Here is a 13,788-nt window from a genome sequence, read left to right on the forward strand (position 1 = left end):
GTTTTGACCAGGCAGGCCTCAGAATCTTTTCTTCTCCTTTCCATCACCATTCAACATTTTTTTTTTTTTTTTTGAAAACAGAAAAGCCCTTTACTCATCCAAATGAATTTCTAAATTATGGATTCTTAATCTTTTTGTGCCATGGACACTTTTTGTTGTCTGGTGAAAGCAACATTTTCAGGATAACATTTTTAAATGCATAAATTAAAATAAATGGGATTAAAAAGAAAATCAGCTATAATGAAATACAACTATCAAGATACAAGAAAAATAAATTTGTAGTTGAGTAACATGTGGTTATATTAAGTAACAAAAAATACAAATAACAGTGTTAGCTAATAACAAATATTAAATAACAATAATATTTAATGTCAGTTTAATGACTACCATAATTTCAAAGCGATGATTTTAACAATTTGAGAAACCTGCAGCAATTCTAAGTTAACACGAAAATATCTGTGATTTCTAAAGGTATCAAAATCTCTGATATTACTAAAATTAATACATTTTACTTAGAGGCTATTACAGATTTTTCTTTTTTTTCCCCTCATCCAAGCTCATTGACCTTCTGGTAGATTTATAACTTCAGTGGCTCCCATGAGTACTTCCTCCCAGTGGATGACACCTCGCCAACGATGCTGGGCTTGCTGCCTTTGGCCAATGGGACATCAGCAAACTGAACTCCAGCAGAGTCTTTAGGCTTGCCCTCCCAGAAGACTACCTTGCCAAACAAAAAACCTGGTCTAGCTTTTTGAGGATGAAAGAGAAAGAGGCACAGGCTTCTTAGTCATCCCAACTGAGCCCAAACTCTAGCCCTTAGCTTCATTAAGTTGTTAGCCCAGGTGAAGCCATCAACCCACAGAATCGTGAGAAATAAATGGTTCTTGTTTTAAGGCACTAAATTTTGGACTTTAGGCTAGGATACGAAACTGATATGGAGCCCTGAATTTTATTCGCTGACACTTTGGACATTGGATCGAGACCCATGAGTACTTTTCAATATCAGTATTGCAAAGCTCCCACACTGTTTGGAGATCACTAACCTCTCGCCCCTCTTAAGTGGGGGTCACAGACTGGCAGCATCTACAACTCTAGACGCGTGTTGGAAAAGCAGTATCTGACTTCATCCCAGATCTGTCGAATCAGAATCTCCAGATTATTAGTAAAAGCCTTAAAGTTTGCAAAGCACTTGTAAGTATGCACATTAAAATTAGAGATGAACCAACCCTTTATCTTATAATTAACTTGCACTTTCAAAAACCTTCACTCTCTATTAGAAATATTCTCTATGTTCCATTCCAACAGAGGTGAGTTGAAGCCCTACTGGCTCCTTCTTATTCAAAAGTTCCAGGTGCGCTGCTTGGGGCTTAACGTGTCTGTGGGTCTGTGATGATATGTGTCAAATGACAATGCCACGGAAATGACAGGGGGTTTGTAGATACGTGTAGACTGCTGGAAATACATTAATAAACGAATAAATGAAACCTCAACCAACAACCCCTAAAACCCTGCGCAGAGAATAACGCTTTAATGAGTAAACTAGAACTCCTCCAACTAAGTCTGATTTAAAAAAAATTGGGGTGGCTCTTCCGGGTGTGGGGCCCTCTGGTATTCCTTGAGTTGAGGCTCCCATCCGTGTAGGTGACTTACGGGGTACAGGGGTCGCCTACGGTGACCCGCGCAATTTGTCCCTGCGCAGCTCCCATATAAGGCTGGCCCCGCCCCTGCCTGCGGCGTCGAGGGCGCTGAGCCTGCTCCCTCCCCAAGCCGCCAGCCAGCTCGCCGCTACCGCGCATGCCCGGCCCGCTTCCGAGGACGGCGCCCGGGGTTTTCTTCAGCCAGATTCTCTGCGCCAGCCAGGAGAGAGAACTCAGGGTTATCAGGGCTCTGGAAGCCAAAAGAGTGCTGATTCCAGGCTACCTACGGGGCTCTAAGGAAGCTGATGATATAGTGATTCCTTGTCTGAGTGGGTTACATGTGTGCAGTTATCTCAATGCATTGACCAGCTCCATGGAGTTGTTCATGATTTGCAGTTAAGGCAAAAGCCTCAGAGACGTCCAATAATTTAGACTTGAGGATTCCCGAAGCTAGTGTTGAATTAGGGCTCAAACCCAGGAGTCCAGCCTCTACTCTTTGAGGCTTCCCAGAGAAGAAGCCCCTCCTACCTAGTGTGGCCCCTTTATTTGAACCAGGACAGCTGCCAGCCAGCTCCTGGGTGCCTTGTGGGTGTGGTACACCAACGGTAAGGGGGGGAGATGAGGGCAGAGCATCCCTTTGTGGCCCCATTAAGGACGTGGGGGCCAAAGTGGATCTTGACAGCGGAGCATTATTCAGTGGGCTTTCAGCTGCGGAGGAGCTGTCAGCTCTGGGGCAGGAAGAGTGGGGTCTTGAAGCGATGCTGGGATGGGCTGTTTGTGCTGAGCGGCCATGAATGGGGCAGCATGAGGCAGAGCTGCTGTCTTGGTTAAATATGGGCTGCAGATAATCTTGTGGCTTACAGGGCTCTTGCGTGCGTGCGTGTGTCTGTATGTGTGTACACGCATGCACGAACTGCATGAATGGCTGGATAATTGAATGAATTAATTTACATTCCCGGGAAGAGGGAAGGGGAGCTCACTAAAAGAGTCTAGGGTGGGACCTCATTTCTACCAAAGGCCCTAACCCTTAAAGAGAAGGTTAGCCGCCCCCAAACCCTTTATGATTAAAACTAAACTAACATAAGTGCAAAAAAAGTCCAATTAAGATCCGATTTCAGCCAATATAGCTATTTCCCCCTGCATTTAAAACACCTAGTACCCTTTTAATTTTCATTTCTCGGTATCTCTGAATTGAGCGGTCCAAAACTCTTGCTCTGACAGCCTTAGAGAAGGGGAGAAGGCCCTAGAGGAGTTCCCCACTAACAAGCTGTGATTATCTCTGTGCCTCAGTTTCTTGCTCTCTAAATTGGATGAGCTAACTCTTGCACTGTGGGGCAAAGCCAGGTCCTAGTTAAGGGTTGAAACACTGCTTTTAATAATTTGTCACCTAGGACTGTGGTCCTTGCTCTGGCCCTAAATTACGGCGACCTCTTCCTCATTCGCTTTCTTCTGTTTTTCAGGGGATGATGCTGGGTTCCAGCTTTCCTGAAATCACTCGGCCCTAGTGGCCCTCGATGACTTCCAGGCGGCGGTACGTTCCGGACTTCGCGACCTCAGGCTGCCGCGCCCAGGCATCCCGGCCCCGCCCCCGGGCGCCTCTTGGCTGCCGCCAAGCCCGGCGCACGGATCACGCGCGCCAGAGCCGCTCTGGGCATGCTCAGTGGCCTGGCAGGTGGGGCCGACGCGGGACGCCAGGTCGGGAGGAGAGCTGAGGGGCGGGGGCCGAGAGGGAAGTGGGCGGGAGCAGCTGGCCGAGTCAGGGGAGTTGCTGGCAGCCGCGGGAAGCTGAGCAGGTGGGATCCCCGCGCGGGCCAGGCCGGGATGAGCAATGGCATCGGTCAAGGTGGCCGTGAGGGTCCGGCCCATGAATCGCAGGTGAGTGGGGGGCGGTGCAGACGGTCCCGCGACGCACCCCCACCGGGAGGAAGTTAGTGTCCAACTCTCCTCCCAGGCAAGCCTGGATGGACTTAGGTGTTACGGGTGGTCTCTGGCCCACTGAGCCCTGACTGTGGCCTCTAGGGGCCTGGAGCACTTTATGCTTTGCTCTTCCTTTCACGCAGCCCTGGAAAGGCCCTGATGGTAAAGAGTTCACGAAGCCATGGAGAAGATTCCTGCAAACTCCGCCATTCCATAACTTAGGAGGTTCGCTTGCTGCCCTTTTAAAAAACACCGAGGGATCACCTTCATGAAGATGTAAAATCTTTCAGGGGGCCTGAGAGTGGTCATGGGGACACCAGAACTGTTAGGCAACTCCCGTCAGCTATGCCAGCGCAAAAGTTCTTTAAATAATAACAGTGTTACTCTTTAAAATCTCTTAATAGATGATTTCGATTCCCTGAATGTGAACACTAACTTGTAATTAGTAATTTAGCAGTTTAAAATTTCAGGTTAAAGAGTGGATGGGAAAACTTTAACAAAGTTTTGACCCCTGGGCTGCCAGGAAACAAGGATACTTAACTACACATGTTTGAAATATGACGATGTTTACAGAGGTGGAGAGTTATAAACACATTTAGAATTTAATCTTCAATATTTCTACAAAGTAATGCTTTTCAGAATTTTCAACATGATCTGGGCTTCCTTTCCAATGACCTCTTTATAATCAGTTTAGAAAGATGCTTTAGAAGAGTTACTTTTAAAATTGGGTTAACTTTAAAGAAGGAAGTATACTTAAATGAATATGTCTTTCGAGTTGGTATCACAGGTCACACAATGTCATTTGTTTTTATTGGCTCTCAGTCAAGTTGTTGGACACTTGACTTACCATGTGATCTTCTTCCTTTCGTCATATCTACTTGTATATGTCATTGTTTGATAGTTCTGAGAGCTGGTTGGGACATCAGAAGATCTTAAAATTAAGGGCTTTTATGTGCCAGAACCTTCTTTGATGCATCTAAATGTGTTTCTGTTGGCAAATTGGAAATCTTATTCTGGTTTGTAACTATTGGGAATTAATACTTTTGTGATTTTCAAGTTGTTTATAAGCTTTTAGGGAAGGAGTTTGATCTTTCTGTAAGTTCTAAGAGAATATTATATATTTTTTCAGTCATGCAAGGCAAACAGACCTCAAAGTCATTTAGATGATTTAAAAAGGTTTTTCTTTGTTCTGGAGATGATGATGATGTGTGTGTGTGTGTGTGTGTGTATGTGTGTGTGTATATATATAGAGAGAAATATATATATATATATATTTTTCCTTTGGAATAATATTAGCACATGCTAGAAGATTGTATTGGATAACTTAGAAAGCATTTATTAAGTGCATACCAAATGCACAGCATTATGCTGGGATGTTGGGTGCTCTCTGGGGGACAAGGTGAATGAAATCTGCTTACTATCTTCTAGAAGCCTCCTGTCTGGTGAGTGAGGTACTACATGCTGGCAGAACTCTTGTAAAATATTGGGCTCACTGCAATATTTGGGAAAGGTGATGTAAGCACAGTGCCTTGCTAGTGTAGGCCTGGAGCCCAGGTTTATGGAGGGATGGCAGGAAACATGTCCAAAAGCCATGTGCTTTGAGGAGGTAGATTGAAGTGATGATATATGAGCTCTTAGCAGAGAACTCTGGTGGTGGCATCAGGATTGGGATAAAAGGTAAGAAAGCGGTGGTCTGGGCCAGGGTTGGAAATGGGAAGGCTGTATTGACAGGATTTGGCACCTTGTTGGATGGAAAGGAGAAAAAAGAAGGAACATGGAGAGTCATTAACTGAAGTTTGGTGATCAAGGAGGTAGAAGAGTTTGGGAATGTGGCCAGTGAGGTTGGTGTGTTCTCTCTTGGATATATAGAGTTACATGAGATGCAGTTAGGGTCAAGTACAAGCACAGTGTCCAGCACAGGGTGAATGCTGCTCACATGTTGACCCTGTTATCTTGAAGTGTGGGAAGGATATCCATCTCTTTGCTGGTCTTCGGTAGACAGCTTAACACATGGGTTTAGGGCTCAGGTGATCCTGGATTGATATTTGGAACTCTTGTATGTGGATGACAGTTTAAAAATGTTAAAGTCAGGAGAAAAGGGAACCAGGGATTGGATGCTTCTCTTCAGAATTCCAGGGAGAAATTAGGCTTGAACCTCATGGAAAACCAGCCCAACAAATGTCATGGCAGGGAAAGGAGAAGTGTCTCCTGAGGGAGGTGTTTGTTAGTGTTAGCTGTTGCCAAGATGGTGCTCTTGATGATGATTCAAGTAAGACAAAGTCCTTGGTCTTAGAGAAAAGGACAGCGATAACCTTTCACAGCAATTTCAAGGAGAGATAGTGATCCAGAAGTTGACAGTAAAATGGAAAGATATATATAGCCAACCAAAATACTAGACCTGACTCATACAAATTATAATACCAATAAAACCATTTTTATCAGCGATATTGGTGACTGTAAACTGAAAGTGCTGGTGAAGGAGTGTTGATAGAAGTGTAAATGGTGAAAACCTGAAACGTTCATATTGGGAAATTTGACTATAGTTGTCAAGATTAGAAATTTATAAACCCTTCGATTGGGCAATTTCATTTCTAAGAATTTATTTTATGGACTACATACAGTCCTACCTACCAAGATGTATGTGTAAGGATGTTTGTTGCATCATTATTTGTAATAAGAAAAAATCATAACTGACCTGAATGTATGAGAATGGGGGATCTGTTAAGTCATGGCTTACGCGTTGGGTAGAATGCGAATGCTATGCTGTACTTATGACAGAATGTATTAATCTTAAAAGAGTTCCAAGATAGGAGATTAAGTGAGATTAAATAGACAGACAGACAGACACACACACACACACACACACACACACACGCGCGCGCGCGCGCGCCTATATCTGTATCGAATGATCCATAAGAAGCCTAAGAGTGCTAACTGTGGAGGAGGACTGATGAAGAATCCTTCAGGTGAAGATGGAAGGCTTTTCTTTTTCTCTTTACTGCTCAAGTATTTACTTTGCTCAGGGCATAGTTTTATAATTAATAATTAAAAACTTGTTTGTGTAATTTTTAAATGTTACCTAAAAAGTCATTGACACTGGAGAAAGAATTTTTAGCTTGTTGTTTGGGAGCATTGAAGGAAGTTGTTAAAAAGTTTTTTGCCCCCAGTTTTATTTTGCTGTAATGGATATATGGCACTGTGTAAGTTTAAGGTGTACAGCTTAATGACTTGACTTACATATATTGTAAAATGAGTACTATAGTAAGGTTAGTTAGCATCTATCATTTCATATAATACCAAATAAGTAGAAAAAAATGTTTTTTTTTTTTTTCATGTGATGAGGGTTTACTCTTATCAACTTCAGATATAGCATATGGCAGTGTTTACTACAGACATCATGTGAACATTATATCCCCAGGATTTAATGTCTTATAACTGGAGGTTTGTACCTTTTGACCACTTTCATCCAATTCTTCCACCCTCTGCCTCTGGCAACTACAAATCTGATCTCTTTTTCTATGAGTTTGTTTTTTAAGATTCCACATATAAGTGAGACTATACAGTATTTATCTTCTGTCTGACTCATTTCACTTAGCATATGGTGCTAAAGGTCTATCTATATTGTTGCAAATGGCAGGATTTTCTTTTTTTGTACCTGAATAATATTCCTGTGTGTGTGTGTGTGTGTGTGTGCGTGTGTGTGTATGTGTGTATGAGTCGCAACTTCTTTAGCCATTCATCTGTAGGTGGACATTTAGGTTGTTTCCATATCTTGGTTATTATAATGTTGCTATGAACATGGGGTGCATAAAGAAAAAAGTATTTTTAATGTTAATTTTTAGAGTAGAGCTTCAGGGAAAGAGGAAGCAACCAACAGGAAGGAAAGGCCTGGAGTGAGGACAGCTGTTGCAGCCAGGCCCATAAAGGATGGGGCAAAGTGGTAAGATTCTGAGTTCCTGAGCTTGGAGCCTTGGCAGTAAACAGTCCTCATTGTGAGGAACACCTGATGCTTGATGCAGGCCAAGATGTGATGAATTTGTTTTCACTAAGTTGTAGCTTTTGAAAATGTGGTATAGTAGTAGTTTCAAATTTGAAAGAGCCATTCTATTGTATCACATAATAGCAGCTACTTTAATGGAGAATTTGCTCTGTGCCAGTGGTACAAAATCTAATTTGATATTTGCTACAGGTTTAGCAGGTAGAGGCTATTATTGTCATGCCATTTTACAGACTGGGAAACAGATTTAATTACCCAAAGTCAGTTTCTTAGGACAGTCACAGCTATGCTTTTTAAAATGAGTAAAATGTTAGCAGAGACACAGTCACTCATAACTTTGGTGGGCAAAAGTTTAATATTTATGTGTTGTCTGTGTACCTTTTTCTTTGTGATTTACTCCATTGTTCTTATGCCTAGTCTTTTTACTGGTTTCATTTTTTTACAATTTTATAAGATATTTTTTCCCCCACTGAAGGTAAGACAAAATAAAATTTGGTAACTAATTTGTCTATTTCCTGTTGGTTTCACGTCCTCGTTTTTTCATGGAAACACTACATGATTTTCAGGGTCATCTATCCTGTCCTACTGATAGGCCAGTGTTTACGGGGTCAGGATCTGAGGGCAATACCAGTTTTGGCTATCATTTACGAGCCAGGTAAATTTGAGCAAGAGACTTATTTGTTCTGAGCTTCAGTTTTTGCATCTCTAAAATGGTGATAATAATTGTACATACCTTAAAAGTTGTGAGACGAGGTCTTTTTTCAGATATTTTTACTGTAATTCACAGTAATAAACATTTTAAGTAGATAATGTAAAAGATTCATGGGGTGTTTCATGCAGTTCACTCATATTTTTTTTTATTCTATCCTGTTTTATTCTGCCTCATTTTAAAAAAATGCTATTTCTAGATCCACTAAATTGACTTTAAGATCCACTAAAGAATTGCAATCAGCAGTGTGAAAAACACTATTGTGAGGTTCAGATGAGATAACACATGCAGATAAAGCTCTCCACATCTGGCAAGGGCTCCATAAAAATCGATTATTGTTATTACTGTTATTTTTACAATTTCATCACTTTTTTCAATGACAGGTATTTAAAATGTTTTACAAAGAAAAATTTTACCTAGTGCTGGCAGGGGGCCAGGTGATATCTTTATAATGTGCTTTCTTATCTGATAAAGCAAGTCCATCCCATTCCTTCCATTTTCTGACTATTCTTAGCCACTCTTTCTGATTAGCTTCTCATGTGGAGTTTAGTGTCATGTCTGTCAAGTTAAAAGAGAAGGAAAAAAATGCCCTTGATATTTTTACTGGGGTTGATATCCTTAGAGTAGACTGAAATCTTCCCATTTTAAGAGCACAGCAGTGACAGTGAACAAGATTCATGGTTAGTCTCTTGGGTCTGCGATGCTGACGACAGAAGTCTCTTGTGTTAAAGATGGGAGACATCTGTTCAGATGCTGCCTGCACTTGGCACCATGCTCATTTCTTTACCTTGGCAACTTCATTTTCTCCTCCCATCAACCGACTGAGGACTTTTTATCTCCATTTTACGGAAAGAATCCCATATCTCTTAGGCAGTAATTGCTGGGCTGAGGTGGCTCTATTTTCCCTCTAGAGCCTTTCGTATGGTGCCTTATTGCCTTGAAGCTCACTGATGACAGAAGCCCTTGGCCTCAAGGGACTGCTGGTCTAGTGGCAGAGAAGGAGCAGACACACAACACACAAAAATGACAGTAGAATCTGTGTGCAGTTGAGATGGAGCCTGGGTGGAAGGGGGAGGGGAGATCTCCTGGGCTTCCACTGGTCTCTTAGAGAAGTTGGCGGAGTTTGAATTGAGCCCAGAAGATGTATTACTAGCGACCATTTGGAGAATGTGGCAGATATTCTTTGGCAGATGCTTTTTGGAAGGTAGTCTTGTCACCCCATTCTGCAGATGAAGAGCAAGGGATCACAGACTAAACCAACCTTCTGGTGGTTATACAGCCAGGTCTCTGTGGAGCTCAGGTCTGAACCCAAGTCTCTCTTACTTTAACTTCTAAAGCCCCTCCATATACAGAAGACTTGGATGAGAGGAGAGCAAGGGATGGCTGGAGATAGGAACAAGTACCTCTTAACAGGGCTTTTAGACTTGCTGCAGCTTTTTGTAAGAATTAGTTGAGTGGTAGGTAGGCAGGCTGTTGTGAGGTCTTCTGTTTATTAAGCTTGAGAGTTTGGGCTTTTATACTTTAGTCCTGTGCAGGCCACTGCGGTAGCTGTTGGCTGCATACACCTATTTAAATTAATATGAACTAAAGTAAAAATTTAATTACTCATTTAATTAATTTAATTACAGTTACATTTTAAATGCCACATATTGAACAATGCAGATATAGAACATGTCCATCATCGTGGAAAATTTTATTGGACAGTCAGACTGAACTGGGTTTGAATCTCCAGTCTAGCACATCTTGGCACTTAACTGCTCTTTGCTTCAGTTTCTTTACCTGTGAAATGGAGAGCTCACAGGACTCACATCATGGGGCAGAGATGGTGATTCAGTGAGGTAACACTTGCTAACAGCGCCAGGCTCCAAAGTAAGGACTCTATAAATATTGGCTATTGTAATTAGGCACTGGGAACTACTGTTGGTTTTAAAATAGGTTTGTCATTTGCCAGTTATTGTTTTCAGAAGTTTCATCTAGCAGTGTGGGGAACAGCAACAGTGAACATTTATTTACTATTTCCCAAGTGCTGAGATAAGAGTCTTTTATGCACTAATATTCCATTGGCCTTCCTGCCATACCTTGTGATGCAAGACCCCAAGCCCTAGGAGGCCAGTGTAGGAAGACTAAGGAGAACTGAAATTTGACCTGTGAGAATGTAATGCTGGACTAGGTTGGAGCTGTAATATGCAAGGGCATAGTCAAGGGATACTACTTAAAAATAAAACCCTGAAGAAGCTTTATCACCCGTACAGTATTTTCTGATTGTGAAAATAATGTATGCTTCAAAAAATGTGTGCTGTGCAGAAAAATGTATTAAAGAAAATAGTTTGCAAATTGCTCATAATTCCATTATACAGAGATAACTCTTCGTAAAGTTTTGGTGTATTTGAATCCAGTCTTTTTTCCTGGTTTGTGTAGGAACATAGTATATACACCTTTTTTGCATTTGCAAGAGACATTCTGAAGACAAATCAGCAAGACTTAGAGAGGCAAAGAGTGATTTGGGGCCACATTAAATGGAAGAATGACCTTTCCCAAAGTCAGGATGCCAGGGTGAGCTGGTTGGGGTGGAGGAGTGTGGTGGTAAGTTGGGATGGCTCAGGGTGCTGATGGGGGATCCAGGAGGTAAGAACTCAGGTAAGTTATCAGCTCTGTGGATGCGTATTTGGAGGTGGTCACTTGAAGGTGATAGTGCATGTGATGGAAGTGATTGTTGTTTCTGAGGAAGACCATAGTAAAGAAAGAGGAACGGGGGAGTGAGGACAACGGGGATGGAGGGCACAGCAGACCTGCATGACCTGGGTTATGACAGAGCTCTGTAGGAGGCTGGCTGAGTGACTTGGGCAAGTTGATTTCATTTTTAAAGGCTCAGTTTCTTTTTTCGTGGAACAGTGATTCTCAAAGTATAATCCAGGGATGGCTGGGAATCACTGAGACTCTTTTAGGGAGCTGGCAGTCAGAACTGTTTTCACTATAATACTACTAAGATGTTTTTGTCTTTTTACCCTGTCACTCATAAGGGTACAGTGGCGTTTTCCAGAGGCTACACGATGTGTGATGATGTTATGGCTCTGTGCTGTGTGTTTTAAAAATTTCTTAGTTTTAATTTCTAATATGGTAACTATCAATAGTTATATTTACATTGATAAAGCTCTTTGCGCTCCTCAGTCATTTTTAAGGGTGTAAGACTCTTAAAGCTATCATGTTTGAGGATGCCACTGTGAAATAATACTGCATGAATTGTGGAGGGAATTAGATGGGAGAGTATATAGAGCATTCAGTACACTTCCAGATGTGTAATAATAACCTTTCAATAATTCATAGCTGTTATTATTTTTTTATAATCACTGTTGTTACTGACAGCCACACTTAAGGAAGCAGGAGTAGAGAGCCAAGCAGTGAGGAAAGGAGGGAGAAAAGCAGAAAAGTGGAAGGTCATGACCAACAAGGGGAGGAGAGAGGCTTGCCAGCATCAGGAGCCTGCACAGATTGAGGCCCAAATGGCTTCTGTCTCTGAGGAAGATATTTTAGTTGAGGGGTGGGAGGTAGGGCTTTGGGGACAAGAGGCTGGTGGCTGAGGGCATTACTGCTCTTCCAGTAATGGAGGGATTAAAGGAAGGAGAGAGCTAACCTCTGTTCACAAGTGCAGTTTAGCTCTTGTAATAAAATCTTTCCAAACTCCTTTACTGCTTGTGTGACACACGGAGACCCCGGTGTGACTCTAACTGCAGCCCTCACCAGGCATCGCAAACCTGGGCTCAGCAATGGGGAAGTGTGTGTTTTGTCTGTTTTTCTTTTAAAGAAGAGGACAAGAAATGGAGGAAGAAGGCAGCTGGGGCCAGGGAGGGAAGTAGCGATGGCTAGAAAGGGAGAGGTGAGTTTTTCACTATAGCTGTGGTGCTTCAGGTGGGATTCCCCAGGGAGGGTTGTGTTGTAGCTAACTCTGGAGTTTGGAGCCCACGGAGGTCTTTTTCCTTTCTTTTAGGTGGACTTGACAGTAATGTGAAGCAGGTGTCTAAGTGATATGTTTTTATACACATTTAAAAATATCTTAATGTCAATAATGTACTTATACTTAATGTGAGTACTGGTAGGTTGAAAAATGCTCTTCAATGACTTAGAGTAAGTATCTAGTCAACATAAGTTGGTGTTAAACTTCTGCAACTTTTATTTATGGTGGCTGTGAGAGAGAGCAATTGAGAGTGTATTTTTGTCTGTCAGAGAGAGGTTATTTAGAAATGTCCAGTTGTGCCAGACACAGTGCTTTGGTCTGCAGTTGATTTATTTTACACACCCTCATTTCATAATTACTTTTCTAAATTATTTCAATAGCTTTTACTATTTTTGTGAATTCTGGAATTGGGATGCAATCTTGGCTTCAGCTTGTTTTGTGAAAGAAAATATGTTATACCCTCAGCCTTGGGGAAATGTGATAGTGCCTTACAACCCCAGCTTTTTCCTCAGAACTGAGTCTCTGGTTTATTTCGGTGGCTGGACTGCCTTCTCTCCAGCTCCAGATGCACAGACAGTCAAGGAAGAAATCGTCATTTTCTTAGCGTCAGCCCACTGATTCTCGTCAGGTATAGAGGAGGAGGTTACTGCTAGCAGAGCCTGGGAGCTTTCCCTCGCTCTCACGGGCTCTGGGCTGAGCATTCGTGTTTCCTGCTCTGTCCATTTCTGCATCCATTCATTATCCCTCGCTGCTGCCCAGTGGAGGGATAAGAGCTGTTTCTGTGATCAGCAATGTACTCTTAGACACTTGGAGCAAATTTCAGTGGGATATCTAGAATTCAAAGTAAATTGAGAAAGTCTGTGCTTTCACTGTGATGTGTTAATAAGTAACTCGTCATCAATTGCTATTTCTAGTCACTCGTTCACTTACTAGAAACTCTAATAAAATTGATGTCATCTTTGTTTAATTTAATTCTTAACAACAATTCTATAGGGGCAAATATTAGTTCTGTTTTATAGATGAGAAAACAGAACTTCAGAGCAGAAAGGATCATGTCAAAGCTTAAATACCACTTCAGGGAAGCCTTCATCATATTACTCTGGTTTTCTGGCATCATAGCATTAACCATGATCTGAGTTTACGTGTGTGTGAACATGGTTGTATTTTTGTTTGTACACTTATTTATTGTCTCCTTCTTGCATGTAAACTCCCATGAGAGCCAGTTACCTTGTCAGTCTTGTTTGTGGCTGTTTTTCTCAGGGCCTAGAACCATGCCTAGTTTATGGGACTCTTGTTTAAATACCTAGTTTATGGGACTCTTGTTTCTTTCTTCAGAAAAAGCTTTTTTTTTTTTTTAAAAAAACATTTTATCTTGAAAAAATTTGAGACTTGGAGTAGAGTTCCCATATATGCTTTACTCAACTTCCCCTAATATTAACATCTTACATAATAACCATGGTACAGTTATCAAAACCAATAAATTAACGTTGGTACATCGCTATTAATCAAAGTATAGTTTTTCTTCTCATGCCCTTTTCCTGTTCCGCAATCCAGTCCAGGATCCCACGTTGTCTGT

General features: G+C 41.8%; 1 protein-coding gene across 7 annotated transcripts in view; it reads left to right on the top strand.

Moving 5' to 3' along the window:
* The first annotated feature begins 3,136 nt into the window (after window positions 1–3,136).
* Window positions 3,137–13,788, top strand: part of KIF16B (kinesin family member 16B) — a 276,301-nt gene continuing 265,649 nt past the window's right edge. For 6 of the 7 annotated variants that reach the window (XM_039874451.1, XM_039874452.1, XM_039874453.1 and 3 more), the window contains exon 1: window positions 3,137–3,309. In XM_039874451.1, coding sequence (XP_039730385.1) covers window positions 3,152–3,309 — 158 coding nt within the window. In that variant the 5' untranslated portion in view covers window positions 3,137–3,151. Of the gene's footprint in view, window positions 3,310–3,358; window positions 3,513–13,788 lie in introns of those variants that run through there. The other variant, XM_039874450.1, reaches the window with a different exon arrangement.

Source organism: Pteropus medius, unplaced genomic scaffold (genome assembly GCF_902729225.1).
Source record: "Pteropus medius unplaced genomic scaffold, Ma_sr-lr_union100, whole genome shotgun sequence".
Classification (NCBI taxonomy): domain Eukaryota; kingdom Metazoa; phylum Chordata; class Mammalia; order Chiroptera; family Pteropodidae; genus Pteropus; species Pteropus medius.